Raw genomic sequence first — 21,397 nt, forward strand, 5'->3', positions numbered from 1 at the left:
TATCTATGATTTATGATGCCTCTTAGATCATTCGTTACTGTCACACACAATGTCATTATTTCATCCATATCTACACCTTCTTTATTGCTAGAGTAAAATATCCCTTCCCTACCCAGAGAAAGCATTTTTTGGGCCACTCCCAGTTATCAAATCACCATACAACACTTTATTTAGCATCCTACTTGCACAAGTATTATTAGCCTCACTGATTATTTGGGCATTTGTATCTATCACTTTCATTCTCAACATTCTCATACCAGTAGTCTATCTTCCAAATAGTGTGTGTGTCACTCATTCCTTCATTAACATATTTGTTTGCTTGCGGTTCAAGCTATCATTATCTACATTAGTATGTATACCACTTGCTTTCAGGTTTCTTACAATTTCCATCACCAAATTATTTCCACAACCCTCCATTTCATGCCAACTTCTTTCTTATACCAATCTATTTCATTCTCCAGTGAGACATTATTTTCTGACTTTTTATTCTATCATGAAGCCTTTTACTCCCATTTTCATAATATGCTTCGGACTTCCATGAAAATCAAGCATCTTATTCATAAGAGTTCATCTTTTAAACTTCCAGCACATTCCTCATAATAGCACTTCATGGTATAAACAACAACAAAGGAGAAAAAATAAAATTAATTTATTGAACCTATTAATATTTTGCTGATTTTCTACCAAACATCTTCAGAGCACAAAATTACAACTGTGACAAGCACACAGAACTTAGCTAAATCATTGCAAAAAATAATTAAAATCGTAACTAAATATGAACTAATGCTCTAACATGGCATCCTTTGTGGGCTGGATAACCATAAAGTTAATTTGGAGAGATCAGGCTATCCATACATGCAGTGGCTGTGCTAGAGTCTTTGCCGCCTGCATGCAATTTCTATCTAAGCACCCATGTAACGATCCAGGTGTGTGTGTGCGCCCTGGAGACGGCACCCCCTTCGTAGCGGCACCCGCATGCTCGCTTCCGCCAGCCCTGCATATATGGTACTAACATACTATAGAGATTGACCAACCAACCTCTCGTGTATGGGCTCAAAATAAAAAAAATCTGGTCTTAGAATGACTGTCTCCCAGATATTTGGCAAATGAATGCAGCCATACTTGTTGAGGTTGGGGAGAGTGCTTCATAACTGATGTTAATTCTAAAATAGTGCCTCAGATCTATAGCAACTTCTATGCAATACCAATGTTTTCTTCCATTTCTCCCAGATCTTTGGCAAATTAATGCAGTCATGATTTTTTGAGTTGGGGATAATGCTTCCTAGCTGATGTTAATTCTGAAAACAGTCACTCAGATTTATGGCAACTTCCATGTAATACTGATGTTTTCTTCCATTTAATCCTATGTGAAGGAGTATATCCAGAGGGTGATCTGCCAGTCCCAACTTGCCATACACATAATTGTGGATATAATTTTTGTGTTCTTCAATATATGTATTTATGCTGATTTACCAGTCTGTCCAAAGTCAGCTAAACTGCAGGCACAAGGAACTTTACACATTCCAGGAGAATAGAGTAAAGGTAGCTAACTGATGAATGGTTTGAAAATGGCATGGAGATCATATTTACAGAAAACTTTAGCTATCTTTTCTGATGTACCCTGAATGTAAAGGATGGAATGCTTTTGCTCTGATCTTGAGTGTTGGTTATTGGAGGGATGATGGGTACATGCAGTATTTTATCTATTTCATAGAAATTGTAGCCATTAGCTAAAAAAAGTGTTGCAAAGGTATCAGAGCTCAATTTCATTTGAAAAAATACCTTAAAACAGATTTAAAATTAAAAATCTTTTGCCATAGTACAGGAAAAGATTTTGAAGATGGTTACTGAATTAAAAGCTGATCACTAATAGGCATCAAAAGATTTCCTGGAAAATGACAGATGTGATGTTACAGAAGCAATGGTTTGGAGCAAGCTATAAATTCAAAAAAATCACTTCTCATAATTCTTCTCAACTCTTTTAAATATAATATAAAAATAGGCTAAGTCAAAGCCTTGTTCTCTAAAGGTTTTAGGCCTTAATCAGTCTCAAAGCTTTTTGACTTCAAAAATTTTAACTACTACATTCTGCACAAACAGAATCCTTAGATATGGTAAAAGGCTGTGTTGCAGGTATTTGTTGTAAAATATTGTTTGATATAGGTGCTTTTACTTCAGTAGTAACATGGCAATACTTTTCCTTACTTAAGGATATTTATCAGGATGAAGTTAATATACTGGATACAGATATAAAATATTAAAAGGAATTTTTTGTCAGGAGATTAAAGCTGTTCAGAAATTACCTATTATTATTGATTTTAGTGATTTGGGTATAAAGTTGTGTCATGAGGAATTAGTTTCTCCTTCCATATCCAGTAATAGTTTTGATATTTTGCTTGAAAAAGAATTCTTATCACGTAACTGTTATGGTTGCTATTATGAATCAAGTATTTTGTTAGGGGTAGAATATATCAAAAGCCCTCATATTCTGCTACTCTTTCTAGAGTTCCTGATCCAATTTACCCTCATTCCTTAATTCCTGAGGTTTGTTCTTTTGAAGTAGAGAATAAGGAATCTTCTTGTGAATATTTAAATGAGGATTCTATTCCATTTGAGGATTTGTTACAAAATTCTTCAAGGAATAACATCAGAGGATGATAAGATGAAAGTGATGAAATGCACGAATACTTTGAAAAAGAAGTTTGGTGACTATTTTTCAGAAGGAATATTGGGACTATCTCAGACCAATATTGTAGAGCATTCAGTCACAGTTAAGTCTGAAAAACCAGTATATGTTAAGCAGTATCAAACACCTCTAAAATATGCAGAATATCTAGAAGGAGGGATTATAAAACCTTCAACATCTTTGTGGAATTCTCCATTTTTAGTCCAAAGGTAGAAACAAAGTTGAGGAGAAAGAATATATAAGGGAAGTTCAACAGCAAGATCCATTTTAGTGAAGGCTTTATTTCAAAGTCAAACAAGGAGATGTCATCACTGACAAAGTTCCTTTTAATCCTTCTCTTCTTTTTCTTGACTCTAAGGGATGTTGTGTTTTTTTAAGGTGGAAGATTCCAGAGTCAGTCAATTCAAAACTGACTGTTCCATTTGTAATGATAAAGTGGGTACAAAACCAGTACCACTCATCATCATTGGCAGATCACATAAGGTATGCAAAAACTTTGCAAAGAATAGGCTGGGTTAGTCAGTCGAGTTGTTAGCGTATCCGCTCTCCAGCCAAAAGGCGGTTCAAATCCTGCCGTCGGAATGGATGTTTCTGATTGTCTGTGGAAATACTAGTGGTGGTGGTGGGCAGTAGATGGCGGTGTAGTTGGTGGCGACAGAGAGTTGTAGAGTAGGTGCCTTCCCTCGACGAGTCTTTGGGCTCCCTGAAGGTGTCGCATAATAATAATAGTAGATTGATATTACTAGACAGGTTTAGCTAAGGATGTAAAGGATTACATCCAATCTTGTCATAGCTGTCAGATAAGAAATGTTTTTGTTAGTAAGGCTCCCTTACAGTCAGTCCTATTACCAGTTTGTCCTTTTCAGCTTCTAGCTGTTGATGTTGTAAGTCCTTTGCAAACTTCAAAGGACTTACAAGGCAGAGACCCATGCTAGATGTTTTGTAGATGGGATAATCTGTAGATAATCTAAAGATTCTGGATTCAGAGAAAGATGTTGAAAGTTTATTTTCCATTTGGTTAGTGGAAAATACCAGACCAGTTTCGACCTCAATAAAGGTCAAAACTGGTCTGGGTAGTGGCCCTTCCCTTAATGCATAGCATTATACATATCTGCAAGGAGATGTGCTTTGCATTATGGGAGATACTGAGACAGGAGTGATAAGAGTTTGGTCCACCTTTGCAAAGACTTGCCTCAGTCTTGAAGTATCTTCAGGCGCAAACTTCGTTTGCTAACACTTGGATAAAGGATTAAACTAAATTTATTATGGTCTAACCAAGTGGAAAATAAACTTTTAACATCTTTCTCTGAATCCTTTAATAATAAGGTGGTATGCCTTTTGGCAACTCGTATAAGTAAAGATGACCTCTCCATTGCTTCTGCCTTAGTATCTCCACTTCTGGGCCTGGCTTCCACTAACGAGACCTCAATAAAGGTCGAAACTGGTCTGGGTAGTGGCCCTTCCCTTAATGCATAGCATTATACATATCTGCAAGAAGATGTGCTTTTCATTATGGGAGATACTGAGAGAGGAGTGATGAGAGTTTGGTCCACCTTTGTGACGACTTGCCTCAGTCTTGGAGTATCGTCAGGCACAAACTTTGTTTACTAACACTTGGATAAAGGATTAAACTAAATTTATTATAGTCTAACCAAGTGGAAAATAAACTTTCAACATGTGTTAAGTTTGTGGGCCTTGTTTTCTCATTAGGAGATATTTATAATATACACTAATATTAACTATTTGTAAATAAAGATATTACTTTTGAATTTTTTTTTTCTCTCACTCAATCTCTTAACTTATATAATAATAATAATATATCCTGGATCTGAATCTGTAACATTAACCACTCAGGCAAGTCAACTCTGATATATAATGACAACCAGGGAAAAGCCAGAGACAAACAATGCCATCCCACATTGTACACGAGAAGTGGAAATACCTCTGAAGCCTGGGGATATTAATCAAATTGAGTGGAAAGCAGGCTTCCTAAATCTCAACCCCATAGAACACATTTGTGATGAAATAGGGGAGATGTATCACAGCTCGAAATTCCCCTCCAGAAAACAAACAAGGCCTTATATTTGCTCTGAAGGAGAAGTGGGTCAGTTTTACTCAAGAACTCTTGAATCACTTGGTGCTAAGTATGGTATGATGTAAATAAAAATAAATGAAAGAGGAAAGGATAACTTTTCGTTTTATTATTCAGCATGTATGTAAGAGCTGCATCGCAGTTCAGGATGGATATATTCAATACTAAAATGTCTTTTTGCATAGTTTTTTTGTAAGTTCAAGTAATTTTTTTAAGTACCTTACATTAATTTCTTAACCACGTCCTTAGGAAATTTGTAACTTTGGCCAAAAACATATTACAATTTAATTTGTACAAAATTTATAACACATTTTTTTGTGTAATATAATTTATTAGTATGCTGGCAGTAAATTTATGTCCACATTTGGCTGTAGACATGAAAATTTTTTTGTAATGAACACATTTTACACAGTGCACTGCACAAACTCTCCCATATTAAATTTCAAATATGAAACGTGTATTGTCTACCATTGCACCATTAAACACTGTTGCCATACTAACAATATCTGGTATATTACAAAATGCATTTTTCTTAAAAGCTAAACAGTTACATGAAATTAACCTAATATGAATAATTAAATTCGTAAAAACTATTTATTATTCTGCACCTCTCTAATCACTTGTTCCATGCACATTACCTTTGAGAAGACATTTTAATTTAATAAAAACCTTAATACAACATACATCGATACACTACTTATGATTGAACAAATATCTAATTTTAATGTATATATCATGCAGAATATCCCCCCCCCCTAGTATTATCTGAAGTGTAATAACTATTCTTACGAGTGAAACACAAATTTCAAGATGGCTAAGAGTGATGGTGATATACATCATAATAATTTGCCATGAACATCATCATCACTCTGCTATCATGCATTTTACTCTCCTCCATACAATTAGCACAAAATCTCTCATATTAAAATCCCAATACCAAACATGTATGGACCATCGTTGTGCTATTAAGTACTTGTGCCATACAGACAATATTTAGTATATAACACACTATACAACTTCACAAAATATTCAACTTTTTATTTTCTGATAACAGGCTGCCATTTTGCAGTCAGTTATCAGGAAAATTGGCAAGTATAAGCAAGAAGAAGACAGAATCTCTTGTCTTGTCAGATGTCATCTCCTTTCAGGAGGTTGACTACCATGAGCTTCCACCATGTATGATTTTGTGCTTCTCTCTTGCATTCTTCATAGGACAAAAAGGTCCAGTCCTTAATATTTCCCATTCAATCTGTTCTTTGCTTTCCTCTTCTTCTTTTTCTTTGTATCATTCCTTCCAGAAATGTTTTTTGTAGGGATTCATGCCTTGGTATATGACCAAGGTATTAAACCTTGCTTTTCCTTTTCTTAATAGTTTTCAACAGATTCTTATCTTCTCCAATCATCTCTAATATTTCTAAATTAGATTTTTTTGGCAGTCCATGGGACTCTAAGAATTCTTCTGAGGATCCACATCTCAAAGGCTTTTAGTTTAGTTTCACAACATTTCAATATTGTCCAGGTTTCTGCTCCACATAACAGTGTTGACCATACGTAGCATTTGGACAGCCGAATTCTTTTTTTGTGTGAATTTCCATTGAGGTCAGAATGTTTTTCATGCTAATGAAGGTTAATCTCATCATCATCAAATTCCTGCCATGTACCCTCAAGGGGTGTACAGGAAATGATAGTACTACATGAAAAATTTACATCGTTACTAACTTCCTATCTACAATTTTCCTCCAAATCAGTCAGTTACATGACAAGACTACAACATTATCAGATCTTATATATCTATCATCTAAGGCAGCGCTTCCTAAACTGTGGGCCGTGGCCCCCTTGGGGGACGTAGGTTTTATTGAGGGGGTCGTGAAATAATGAAAACAAATTTAAAATGTTTTAAGACTAAGTAGATTTTTTTATTTTATTTTAAAAGAAACATATTTAACTTTTATTATTTATTATTTATTTTTTTGTTATTTTTTATATTTTAATGGAAAAAAATCACACATTGGTGTTGGTTCACAAACTTTGCTTCCTGCGTATTTCGGCGCTTAATGAATATTAGTAAATATTGCTTATTCATATGTTTCATTTCAAAGCAGTGGTTAATTGTATTTACTTTGTATGCTCTCCAGGGAAGCTCCACGTGTTCGTAATCAGGGACTATTGATATTGACTTTATATACATATCAAAACTTGTTTTATATTATCACTGTCATCCGAGCTAGTTTTCTGTTACCAATAAAAGTTTTGCATATACTTCACACATGAAAAAAAACTTAAACATGTTCATGTGAGAAAACAGTAACTCGCTTGCAGTGGTAAACAACACGCCCTCCCTAACAGCCACTATACTGCAGAGACAATAAAAACAAGTACTTTTATTATGCCAGTGAATAAGGTATGAGCAGTCTGTGTAATATATTTCTCAACAAATAGTGCAATTAGAGACAACTGGGATAAAAACACTAATTAATGAATCACATGACCCCTCATACAGAAACTATGCTATATAGACTGAAACAAAACCATATGTTGCATGGGCAAACACAGTATCTAACTAAAAACTATTGTTATTAATCAGATGTGTGCGAGTTCGATTTCCCAAGGCAGCAATAAAATTCAACCGAACGTGTTAAAATTCGTGAAAGTGTTAAAACTAAGTAATATATATATAATGAATGTTATGGCAGTTTCACATACGGAATTCGGTTGAAGAGAGTTAGCATTTCAACTCAATTGTCAGCTATGCTTTTATCTTTTGATTGCGCGATCTTTTGTTAATATCTCACCAATCATATGCACGTTTTAATAACCTGCCTTTGCTGTCTGTTTTGCGTTAGGCTTAATTACCATAAAGGGAGAAAAGTCAGAAAAGAGAAAAATGTTCCTGGTCCAGGGATTCCCTTATTCAGGTAATATTCACTAATTTCATGTTGTCAGTCTGTGTTGTGCCAGTATCGGTAAGTGGTGATATTATTTGATCTATTCTACGTTAAAAAATTTAACCCTGAGATGGATAAGTGGCTGATAAAAAATAAAACAAAATCCTGTGAACAATCAGAAGAAGCAGAAACAGACTAAAAAAAAAGGACAGTATTTCATATTTTACCAGAACAGAACGTATCATCTTCAGAACCAAATGGTAAGAGGCTAAAAATGTAATACATGCATTTGATTTTTGCTGTGTATGTTTTGTATTGAATATAAATACAATAAATATTATAGTAATATAACTCTCTATTACGATTTTTTTTCGAGGGAGGGGGCTGTGAAATATTTTAATTTTTGCAAAGGGAGCCCTGGAAAACAACCCAGAGGAAGACCAAGATATAGGTGGACTTCCTCTGGGTCGTTTTCCTGCCAACCTGGCAGAGAACACTTGTTTTGCTAATCTTTCCTAGCCCATTCTATTTAAGTGACCATACCACCTGAGATTAGTTCTGCTAACGCATTCCTGGATGCTGACAATGTCAAGTTCTTTCCTAATATCCTCGTTTTTTATTTGTTATTGCCATTGATGCCATCTGTTCACGCCTCTGATCTTTCTAAGGACTCTCAGAGCAGCAGTCTCTAGTCTTTGATCAAGTGTTTTACTTCTGACCCAGCATATCCATAAGTTAAAATTGGTTTGAACACTGTCTTGCATACAGCTAATTTAGTGTTCCGACTAATTTCTCTCTTATTCCATATGAATTTATTCAATTGACTTCCTACCATACCATATTTGTTGATACTATTGTCTATTTCCATAATTAATTTACCATCTTCACTAGGGCACTTTGTAGCTGAAAGTGCCTCAGTGAAGCTAAATGTGCCTAAGTAGCTGAAATGTTTTACTTGTTAAACAGGTTCTCTGTTCACAACACAATTGACATTTTCAATGATTCTGCCTACTTTCATTGTCTTTGTCTTTTTATTGCTGACCTTCATACCATATCAATTACAACAGTTATTCAATTTAGTCAGGGAATCTTGCAGACTTGTAGAAGATTTATTTAGAAGTATAACATCGTCCTCATAAAGCAAAGAGGTGATATTAACATCTCCAATTTTGATATCATGTTTAATACCACTTTCATTCATAATGTGATTCATATAGATAATGAATAACAGAAGGGATAATGTACATCCTTGTCTCACACCAGATTTAACATTAAAATCATCGTCCTGTACTTCCTTCAATTCTAACTGCTGACTTACAACTCAAATAAAGACTAAGTATTGCTTGATATAATGTCCCATCAACACCATAAAACCGTAGTGTATTGAATAGCTTCTCTCTTGGCACCTTGTCATATGCCTTTTCCAGATCGACAAAACTTAAATATAGATCTTTGTTATATTCCCATGCTTTCTCAACTATTCGTTGTAAAGTGAAGATCTAATCCTGACAGCCTCTACTTGGCCTGAATCCAGCTTGTTCTTCACCAAGTTTTTCTTACACAATTCTTCTCAACCGTTTCTCAAGTATACCTGCATAGACTTTGCCAGGAACACTCAGTAGGGAAATACTTCTGTAATTCTCACATTCAGTTTTATTTCCCTTTTTATATATGGGCACTATTAGAGATCTACTCCAATCATCGGGAATTCGTCCCTCTGTCCAGGCTTTCTGAACTATGCAGTGCAGTCACTGTAAGACTTTTATACCACCATACTTCAGATTTCTGGTCGAATATCATCTACTCCTGCTGCCTTTCCACATTTGAAGCCTTTTTCTACTTCAAGTATGGATATGTATTCCTGATTGAATGCCTGTTGAGTGTTTATTACCACTCTTGCTTGCCTTATTACTTATTACCTATCATGCTTGTTTCATTCAGCAATTTTTTGAAGTAATTACTCCATACTTCAAGGATATCTTTTCCCCCCATTTTCATGTCACCTTTAACATCTCTAACTCCTTTTACAGCACTGTTTCCTCCATTTCTAAGCTTCTCCAACAACCTCCAGAATATTCTACCACCTTCTTGACATTTATTTTCTATGTTCTTGCCAAAGTCTTCCCATGACTTTTGTTTAGCTAGTTTTACACAGTGTTTAGCTTTCTTACATTTGTCTCTGTATTCTCTAAGAGCACAAGCAGACTTATTTGCCAGGAACTTTTGATATGCTTTCTTATTTTCCTTCACTGCCTCTTTAACTTCCTGTGTGCACCATGGAGTTCTGATTTTTCTATCCTTGCAGACAACCTCACCACATGCCTCTCTGGCTGAATCAATCAGTGTTTTCTTCAATGCTTGCCACTGAATCTCCAAGGTTTGCTTGCTGTTCTGAAATTCTTTCATTTTTTCTTAAATAATCTTTGTGTATTTTAGTCTACAGTTCACATCTGAGAGCTGCTCGATTTTTATTCGCTTTAAAACTTTCTTACATGTTATTCTTTTCAATATGAAATTCAATTTTATCCTGCTCAAGACTTCCAATTTCAAATCCTCTGTACACTCTGGTGTCCTGCACCATTGAGAAAACATCACTATCAACAATAACATAGTCAATGAGACTTTTCTCATTCCTTGCCTCTTCTCTCCATGTGAATTTGTGCACATTTTTATGTTGGAACATGGTGTTAGTAATAACCAGTCCATGTCCTGAGCAGAAATCCAACAGGTATTGGCCATTATTATTAGCTTTGCTCTTTTCTCCAAATTTTCCCAAAATATTTTTGTATGTCTAACAATCATTTCCTACTCTGCTATTTAGATCTAAAGCATTAACAAATTCCTCCACTTCTACCTTAGTAAAACCTTCTGTGGGACCATAGGCACAAATAAGTCTCATTGTCCAGTTCCCCATTCTGATATTTGTAGAGTGATGTGGGAACATCACTCTACTTGGGACTGCCTGCCATTCAAGAAGATTACCCTCGTATTTAGTGTTGAAACTATAACTACTCCTTCTTTTGCTTGATTGTTATTGCCTGAATATAACATTTTGTATTTATTGCTCAGAAAGATTTCACCAGTTTTTGTCTTTTTTTGTTTCAGTCACCCCTATTATGTCGATCTGATACTTATCTATCCATCTAGCTCCATTTCTTTGCCATTCAGGCTTATTATGTTGATAGTACCGATCTTTAACTCTGGTGTTGTTGAGTTGGGGTGTGTTTTCAGATTTTGTTGATCTAGCAATTTCTATTCTTCTTAATATTTCCTTATCACACTTTCCATTCTCTGTAATTAGTTGACCTAAATATATATAACTGTCTACTTGATCTAAAGTATTTCCCCTGATCTTAATATTTATATCAGGTATTTTCCCTTTTTCTCTTGTTACCAGCATGATTTTGTTTTTTTTGAAGTTGAAAAAAAAGTCCATATTTTTCACTCAGCTTCAGAGGCTCTTCTATTAGGTTTTGAAGTTTTTTTTTTTTTTTTTATTTTCAGCTAGCAGTACTGTATCATCTGCATATCTTAAGTTGTTTAGATTTCTGCCTTGTATGCTGACTCCATTAAATTCTTCTAATTGCTGGAAGATATTTTCAGTATAGAGGTTAAACAATATAGGAGAAAGAACACAGCCTTGTCTGACACCCTTCTTTACTGAGAATTCCTCTGAGATTTCTCCTGATATTTTTATTGAGGCAGTTTGCTCTCAGTATAGATTTATCAGTAATCTGGTATCTGTACCATCTACTCTTAAATTTCTGATGCATTTGATTAGTTGTTCATGTTGTATATTGTCAAAGGCCTTTGTGTAGTCAATAAAACATAAGTGGACTTCTTTCTGTTTCTCCAGTTATTTTTCTATAATAGTTCTAATGCTGAAGAGTCCTTCTCTAGTTCCTTTATTTGCCTGGAAACCAGATTGTGTTTCATTAATTTCCATTTTGATTTTATGTTTATTTCTTTCTAGGATGATATATAACACAGCTTTTGATATCTGACTGATCAGACTAATTGTTCTGTACTTTTCACATTTGATTGTCTTCGAATTTTTAGGTATTAGTAGGAACTTTTAGTAGGAACTTAAAATCATTTGGCAGGTGTCGAGTTTTGTATATTTTGTTACATATGTCAGTCAGTGATCTTATAGATTATCATCTAAGGCTTTTAGATATTCTGCCATAATTCCGTCCATTCCTGGAGCTTTTCCTGGTTTCAGTTTCCTAATGGCATTTGTTACTTCCGAGGGAAGAATAGTAGGTCCCTCCAAATCTTTTTGCATTGGCTTATCTATTCTATCATGATTGCAGAGTTCCTTTGAATACTCTACCCATCTATTCCTTATTTTGTCTTTCTCCATTAGGATGTTTCCACTGGTATCTTCAATGCAGAAGACAGAATACTTCCCTAGTAATATTAAACTTTTTTTTTTGTTTGTTTAATTTTAATTAAACTAAATGTTTCCCTTTTTTGTGATCTCACCAATGAAAGGTCAATGTTTTACATTATACCGGTACTGCTGGTAAACAAGGGCTGGGAACACAAGAATAATAATTCATCTTTGTTTTTCTTGAAAGCTTTTAGATTGCTGTGGTGGGAAACATTGAGGCTCTAGAATCAGTGTTAGAAATGGACTATGCAACTAAGTCTGTTGCATAGGACAGAAGCAGAACTGAATTAAGAGGTGCACATCACTTCTTAACTTTTAAAGTAGAGTAACAGAACTATAAATGAAAATTATGAATACTGTGTGTGTGGAAGTATTGGCAAAAAAGAGTGAAATCAGTATGAGCAGAATTGATAATCAGTGTGACTGTTTTCAAAAATGAGGAGTGTAAAGAATTGTCATCAGGAAACCTATGAACCAAGTTGATTGGTAGTTCATAAAAGAAGAGCATTGATACAGGCAACTCACATAGCAAACTCATGGGAACCACAGGAATAGTTTGTTATCGTGGATTGTTCACCATAGCAAATTTACTTTAGAATATCAGTGTGTCTAAGGTGGTTTGGTTGGTATGTTTCAGTAATTTTTTATATTGAGTGAATTTGCTATAATGATGTTTGGTATGGTATGAGATGACTATACAGAATGAAGAGAATGGTAGAAAGTGCAGAAGGCTGAAGAACTCTAGCACTAATGGGAAAGTTGAACGATTGACAAACATCCATTTCCTACAAGCAATGAGTAAATTGGGTATAAGCCAGATATCTAATTATAATATGCAGGAGGAAGAAGGTCAATATGATGGAAGTTTGATGTGGAGACTTTTGTCAAGAGAAACAATTTGGGAGTTCCTCCAAATCTTTCCATATCACCTGTGCAGAAGTGAGTGGCACAAGATATCCAATAGAAGCTTTATTTCTTCAGAATTCTAGATAATAAATTATTTTGCTTGGACTAACCTAATTTATCTCCACTAAGCTCATCTACTTTCCTCTCTAGAGATTCTCTTCTATTTTGTTCAGAATGTAAATCCTCTTGAAGAGTAGAAACATTTTCATTCATAACACCTATTTGTGCTTGATAATGAGCTTCTTTTTGATCCCATTCTTGCTGTTTTCTCCTTTCTAGCTGGGATGCTTCTTTCTAGAGATACAAGGAAAAAAAAAAATTCTCTCAGTGACATGGAATATGCAACACTATCATTTATATATAAATATACTTTATTTCATGCTTTCACGGTGATCAGAATACATTATGAAAATTATGGACACAACTACCATGTTAGAGTAAAATTTTAGTTTAATATAAACCAAAATATACACTCGACGTTTCGACCTTCAAATTAAGGTCGAAACGTCGTCTTCTGGAGTATACGTATATATGCAAAGAAACAAGCTGCAATCTACAAGGCATGCTAAAGTTACTGATCAACCATTAAAACTATTTGCCTGACCTCTGGTGCGAAAAAAAAAAAAAAAACCCTCACTACATCAAAGCTATAGTCCTATTATTATCTATTAGGTTACAAAGTTAAATTAAGCTGGAGAGTAACATGTTCATACAGAAAATAATAGATAAATAAATAAACAGAAATTAAAATTACTTATATAAGTATACATATAAATTGCAACTGGTATGGATAGTGGTCAATAAAAAATTGCTTAGTCCTAAAGTCGGGGTTTGCCGGAAACTAAGTGGGTGGGCTAAATGTGTGCCATCCAAATTCTTGGGATTTTTAAGCCCCAATTATTAAGATTAGGGTGGTTAATCAAAATTTCACAGGCTTCTTTAAATTTCTGTTCATACCAAGTTTTTGTATAATGCAAAGAACAAGTACTTTTTCAATCAATTCGAAGTAGGGTTTTAAGAGCATGATCTGAGAGGCCTCCTTCACCAAAATTATTATATTTAATGTGTTGTTTGTGTTCTTTCTTTTACAGATAGGGATTGTACGTCCAGTTTCCTCAATATAAGATAAGTTACGGGTGCAATAGATGCAATAAACTTCAGGGTGTGCCAATGGGGGAAGAGGATCCTTAGAGGTATTGAATATGTTTTTTTTAAATTTTAAAGGTGGTTTAAAAGTGGCATTAAGATTATAATGATGTAGGATTCTATTAATTTTTTCTGATAACCCTTTAGTGTTATGGTTTTACTGTAATCTGTATTACTTTTTGATGAAGTTTTATGAAGAATTTTATTAATAGTATTTTTGCTATATCCATTATTTATAAATGCATTGCTAATAATTTTTAATTCTTCCCTCAGGCAGTCTATCCTTTTAATAAAGGATAGACTGCCTGAGGAAAGATGTGTGACTAGTGTATTCAGGAATGGGAGTGAGTTCTGATTTTCAATTTCAATAGTAAATTGTATGAGCTCATGTTGCTCGTTCAGGTGGCTAAGGAATGTGTTTAACGTTTGGCGACCATGTGGCCAGATAATTAAAACATCGCCAACATATCTAAGCCAAACTGTAGGTTTTAGAGTAAAGGAATCAAGAGCATATTGCTCAAAAGCTTCCATATAAAAATTAGCAATTAGGGGGTGATAGTGGTGAGCCCATGGTCATACCTTCTTTTTGTAGGTAAAATTTATTTTGCCACAAAAAGTAACCGGAATGTAGTTCATGGACAAAGAGAGCTGTAATATCTTGCAGAAATGTCCAACTACTAACCGCGTTCAAACTTGCTTAACTTTTTGCGTGAGCCATTAGTAGCAGAGGCTCTACCAATCGACCAACCTTTATATATATGTTTATGCTGAATTTCATATGTAAGATAGTTGTGAACATGCAGTACTTTACTGACAGTTGTGACTTATTTATTTTTGTAAGTTGTGTTATTATCTTATTCATCACACCTTGCTAAAATAGTAGCCATGTTATGCACGAAATCTGGCTCACTGTCACCATTCAAGGATTACATTCTGGATAACACAGTGTAGAAGTGTGTATATATTTTAAGAAACCAGAGGGGAAAAATGGGCTGGAAGTGTTACTTATGTTAGCAAACAAGTGATGTCCTCTCAGGGTAGACACTAGAAGAGAAATTGATGGCTTTGATATAGTAGGCAGGAGAGGATCTTTAGTGGGATAATTCAATAGGAAGAGAAACACAGAGAGTAACAGGTGGGAAATGTTTAAGCAAATCAAATTAGAAATTAAGCACCTCTATTGTGAAATTGGAAGGATGATGTTTTGCCTTTTGATTGGAAAAGACCTAAGTTCAATTCTTGTTTTGACAAGAGGAATCATTATATGAATTTTCAATTGAAGGTGAGTTAGCCGAATTCATATGGAGGTAGCACGTTTTTTTTCTTCCAAAAACTTGGGTTTATCATCCTGTGTACAGATGCATACAGCAATGAGAACACACACAATTTACAGACAAAAAATATTAGTGGTTGTGGTGGTGATACATGGCATTTTGGGTGCAGATGGAAATGGAGCTCTATGCAGTTGGTGGATAATAATAGGTAGTGGAGATCAAGAGTTGTAGATTAGCATACCCTCCCTAGATGAGTTCTTGGAGGTGTCAGGTAATAATAATAATAAATTATGGGAGATTTCAACTATGACGTTGTAGATAAGACAGGGTAGGCAATTCTTGTATTAACACGTGATAATACAAGAACTTAATTTCTGGAATTCATAAGGGACAATTATCCCTATTATCCCTAGCAGAATGTGGTGAAGGGACCACAAGAATGAAGAGCTGTGAATTTGGCCACAGTGTCAGATAACTTGACTGTGACTGAGATGCATGTTTTTGCAGAGTTGGCGAGAGTAATCACACAGTCCTTGTGACTTTCGGAACAAGAAGACAGGTAACAGGAGGAATGACATTATGTAGAATTATGGACTATAGGCAGATTATGACAGATATAGGAATCAGTTTGAGGAAATATCACAAGAGAGATCCATAGGCACAGGAGCCAGTTAAAAAATATCTATTCACAATAGTGGCAAATTATAAACCACAAGTGGGAAAGATAACTAACTGGAGTGAAATGGGTGACCAGAAAAATCAAACTGGAATTGTAGCTGAATAAGAAGTTAAAGGAAAACTATAAAGACTTGAGAAGTATAAGGCTCCTGCTAAGAAAGTGATAAGTATAATAAGGAAGATGAAATTAGAATACGAGATGAGACTAGAACTCCGCCTCAAGAAAAATTGTGGATAAATGATCTTGATGGATACTTGATGTGGATAGGATATTAGAAAGGATGTTAGGTAGTAGAAATTCATTTTATCAGAATACTTCATTCTGATGAAATTGATTTTATTTCTAGATGCATAAGGAGTATCGAGGAACTGGAAGTGAAAGAAACATATCTAGAATTTGTCATATGTCATGTCAATTGAATTCAAAATGTGTTCATTATGTGAATGAACTAAAGAACTGATAACCATAGCATAAGGATGAGTAAAACGAAGGCATTAAACTATAGACATGTCAGTATTTCTAGAAAAGACATTTTTAATATTTAAGGTTTTGGAGCTTATATAAAGAATAGAGTAGATAAGGGTAATATATTTATACACAGACCAACCTATACACGGGGCAATGAATATTTTATTGCAGATGCTGATTTGATTACAGTGGTGATTATTGAGTATATAGTTCCCCTGCTGTTCATTCCCCACACAGCACCTGGTTCAGTTTTGGGTTCTAAGGTTGGTTTTCGTCAAGTGTTCCAGTTTTCTCTTTACTAAAAAAAAAAAAAAAAAAAAAAAAAAAAAAAAAAAAAAAAAAAAAACTGATTTTGAGCACATTTGGTAGCAGTATTACTTATGCTACAAGTTAGGTAGTAGAAATTCAGATGATTCATGAAGTTCATGCTGCTGCTGTTATCCCAGATGCACTTATGTCTCTGGTGGAAGGCCGGCTATAATAAAAACAATGCAACCTTTCATTCAAATATGGTTTCATATTTAAACAATAAATAAATAAAAGGCACAGTTCTTAAATTTTTTTACAAATAGAGACTGTCTATCAAACAATACTGCAACCAGCTTTTAAAGATATCTGAGTAATAAAATCATATTTAAATCAGACTGGCCTGGCAAATTTTTGAAATCCAAAAGTTTTGTAATGAAAGCATAGTGATCTAGATACCAGCTGCATGAAAGTCAAAAATGTTTTGATGAGTAGTTTGAAACTAACTATTCCCCAAAATAAAGCAATATTTAATTAATTATATTAATAACAGCAAACATGGTTGGTGTGCAAAGATTTGAATCCCACAGGTTGTGGGTTCAAATCCCACTGAAGTATATGGATATTTGTGAAGGTGATTTTCATCATCTGATATCACTGCCCCAGCCTGCTTATTGGCAATCTGAAGCAACTTGAATAAAATATGTTGTGTCAGCTCTGGAGGTTTACAGATTATCTAATACTTATCCCACCTAACCATACTAATATGCTATGGGGGATTCTGTTCATGAGCAGAAGCCATATAACAAGTAGGAAATATTGTCACTTTTTTCTATATTCAACATATCTTTGAAGAGGTGATATATTTAATAAATTCCTTATTTAAGTTAAAATACACTTGAGCGATGCAGCTAGGATTCAACTGTAAATAGCTTCATGGAAGACATCAAGAGATTTTATGTTATATACACGTGTCCCTCGCTTTACGCGATTAATTGGTTGTATGAAATAATCGCATAATACAAAATCGCAAAAAATGAAAACTTTACACCTGTGAGCTAAAGAAATTTTAATGAATGAATGGCTGGATGAATGAATTTAATTAATACAATGTCATAAACACCTAAACACTTCATACTTCTGACAGTCTTCAATCGGATAATGAATAGATTGGGTCCGGTGAGTCTGGATCATCGCTCTCTTGAAGTCCCTGGGATGATAGGCTGATGATCTTTAACTTTTTTTTAATGAAACAGTCGAGACTCGACTGATGGGCAGCATTCTTCCTCTCTCTCTATAAAGTTCTTTGTAGCAAGTCAAAGAATTCTGAATTTCTATTGCAACTTTGAGACTTCTAGTCTCATTAGGATCATTTTCTTCAATTATTATGATGGCAGTGTCAATGTGCTTAAAAAATTCAGTCATTTGTTTTTTTGAAAGCTGTTTGATGGGCTCCTGACTTTCATCATTCAAGTTGTTTCCCATTTCCAGAAGATCTTCATTAGTGAGCTCTGATGAGTGGGACTTGAGCAGTCCATCCACATTTGCCTCATCTACATCCTCAAATCCAACAGATTTTGCCATTTCAACTATGCCATGTTTTGAGTCGGCAAGCTCACTTTCAGGATCAAAATCATTAGAATCAGAAACTCCAGACCAAATTTTCTTCCAAACTCTCTTCATGCAGAACTACTTAACTTCTGTCCATGCTTCTCCAATGTTGTCAATTCGCATTTTTATATCATATTTCTTCCAAAATTCTTTCACTGAAATTTTATTTTCACCGTCAGCATATGTAGCTTGAAATAGCTGTGAAAATGTTTTGCAGAGATAATAACTCTTGAAAGTTGCAATAACACGCTGATCCATAGGTTGAATGAGGGATGTTGTGTTTGGTGGCAGAAAAATAACTTTGATATTCTCATCAATTTCAGTGATGCTTGGAGGATGTCCTGGTACGTTCCAGAAGGAGAAGAATTTTGAAGGGTACATTTATCCTGTCACAATAAGCCTTCAATTCATGATGCAGTTCATTGCAAAAGTAGGACTCAAACACAGCTCTGGTAATCCATGCTTTTTTTATTTGACTGCCATACAACAGGCAAATCCTCCTTTGAGTAGCCCTTGAGTGCGTGTGGGTTTTCGGAGTGATAAACCATCAGTGGTTTAGTTTTATGATCTCCAAATGCATTGCCTCCTAACAGCAAAGGGAGATGGTCCTTGGAAGCTTTAAAACCCGGGGCCCTCTTTTCTTGCACTGATAGAAATGTTCTACTAGGCATACGCTTCCAGAACAACCTCGTTTTCGAGATTGAACACTTGCTGAGGCAAACAGCCATGTTCCTGAATTACACTTAGAAATTTTGCTGGAAAGTTCTCAGCAGTAACATCAGCTCCTGTAGCCTAGCCAGTCAGCTTGAGATTATGAAATCCATGTTTCACCTTGAAACATTCAAACCACCCAGCACTTGCAGCAAAAGACTGCACTTTAGGATCAGGTTCTATAGCATTCAAAATCAAACAAACTTTTTGCTTTAGCCTGGATAATCAAGTGAATAATGGAACAGCACGTTTTTGTTTTAGCCTCGATAATCAAGTGGATAACGGAACAGCACGCAGATTTTCATGTTGAATCCATTGGGCCAACATCCTTTTCAATTTCTCCTGTTATCTGTGTTATCTTAGTTGTCGACATTCTTGTAGCACTTTTACAACTTTTTATTTTCTCTGCTTGATTTCTTATTGTTCTTAAAGTCGATTCTGAAATTCTTGTAGCTCTGACTATGTCGGCTATGTGCTCATTACATTCATACCTCTTTATAACTTCTAATTTTTCCTCCAGTGTTATAGCTTTTCTCTGTTTTTTAGTCTTGGAAGTGTTTTGATCACAATTACCTCTTTTTTCCATAATGTTTGCATTGTAGAAGACTCCAACAATGAAGCTTATTAGTTCTACACCTTCTGTGAGACTGACATACAGCACGATGCCCTTGTCAAAGCGATGCACGAAAAAAGTCATGTGACCACACACAGGGTGACTGCAAAATTGCTACCGGTTGCAATTTTTTAAATTAACTTTTTAAAATCATGTTATAGTGAAAACGCATAAACCTGTATATCAAAAGGTTCATATGGCATGACTTGAGAGTCACACTACAGGACTTCAAAGCATAGGTATTCATCTCTTGATTTATTTATGTAAGTAAAGGACAGAGAAATAAGTGAATTTCTTCTTTTATTCATTAGTGAATAAAAGAAGTTGCTATTTACGTTCTAAAGAAGTGTTCGAGAAAACTCCGATTAGGAAGTTTCATCTGTCTTAAGGACGCTGCATCTAACTATTATTTCTACTAAAAAGAGACAGAATTGAGTTAGGAAGAATTATCGTGTGCTACATGAGTGATGAGAAAGGATCCTGTGAAAATGAAGAATAAAGTCATATATCTTCGGAAAAGGGTCTTGACAGAGAAAGAAACTGGCTATGAACATTTTGTGATTATGCAAACAAAGTGTTTAGTCTAGTCTTAAGTGTAAGTTTATTTTATAAAAAGGACTTGGATCCAATTAAATTTGTAGTTAGTTATGTAATATTGTTTGAATTGTATATATATATTGTTTTTGTTTTATTAAATGTGTTTATTTTGTATTTTGGTCTTGAGTCAGTGACTTTTTGAATTCTGAAAGAAATAGTAAAAAAAAAAAAAGCCATTGCGCCAATCGGAGTGAACCCTTGTGCAATAAATAAAAACACTCAGAAAAAAATAATTGTTGAACAGAGATCATCTCTATATACAGGATTAAATAAATAAAAATCCTATATTTAAACAACGGTGCAGCCAGTAGGATTAATATTAGGATAATATCCTCTATATAAAAATCTCACTTTCAATCTCACTCTCTTGGGCTTGTCGAGAGCTCCTGAAAAGATTAGTAGTATTTTGTGTTAACATTGGCCATTTTACTAGAATTTTAAGTAGTATTGTTTGCTTTTTGTGTGTTTTCTGTTATTTTAATTATTATTTTTAAAATAAGATAGCGTACATATGGCACCGATAAAGAAAAAAATGGTGGCCAGGTCACCATGTTTGTTTAAGAGTTTTGATGTAAATGAATTTATGCAATGTGCTGTCTGTGAGATGTATGCTTTGCGAAGAGCGGTGGGAGTCTGGTTAGAGGGTGATAGTGGAGTTAATATGTGCAGAAAGTGTAAGGAGAATGAGGATCTCAAGCGTGTTTCGGGTGGCGAGAGAGATATCGTTAACGATAGTCAGAATGTAGAAAATAGTGGTGTGATAGAGAATTACGTGGTAGTGCCAGATAGTTGTGAGAGCGTCGTTGAAAGTGTAAATGAAGGTAGAAATACAGAACGAATGGATGATTTGATTGATAATGAAAATGATGAGATAAATGCGAGTAGTGAAACTGCACATTTGAACGGTGCAATACACAGAGCAAAAAGGCAACTGGAACGTATGGAAAAATGTGTGCTGAACGTACCGACTAATAACCGGCAAAAGTCTGTGACGACAAATAATAGAATGTTCATAAATGTCAATAAAATGAAGGAGCATGGGGATTTGCTATTAACAGCTGTGATAGTTGAGAGCTTGACGAAGTCGTAC

The 21,397-nt window shown here is 34.8% G+C and overlaps 1 protein-coding gene across 1 annotated transcript in view; it reads right to left on the reverse strand.

The window, feature by feature from the left end:
• Positions 1–21,397, reverse strand: part of LOC150109219 (uncharacterized) — a 672,102-nt gene that overhangs the window by 97,566 nt on the left and 553,139 nt on the right. The window contains exon 32 of the mRNA XM_090401856.1: positions 13,073–13,256. Within this exon, the coding sequence (XP_090257982.1) occupies positions 13,073–13,256 (184 nt within the window). The remainder of the gene's footprint in view (positions 1–13,072; positions 13,257–21,397) is intronic.

Source organism: Typopeltis vanoorti, chromosome 2, assembly GCF_054136105.1.
Source record: "Typopeltis vanoorti isolate ZY-2024b chromosome 2, IOZ_Tvanoo_1.0, whole genome shotgun sequence".
Taxonomy (NCBI): Eukaryota; Metazoa; Arthropoda; class Arachnida; order Uropygi; family Thelyphonidae; genus Typopeltis; species Typopeltis vanoorti.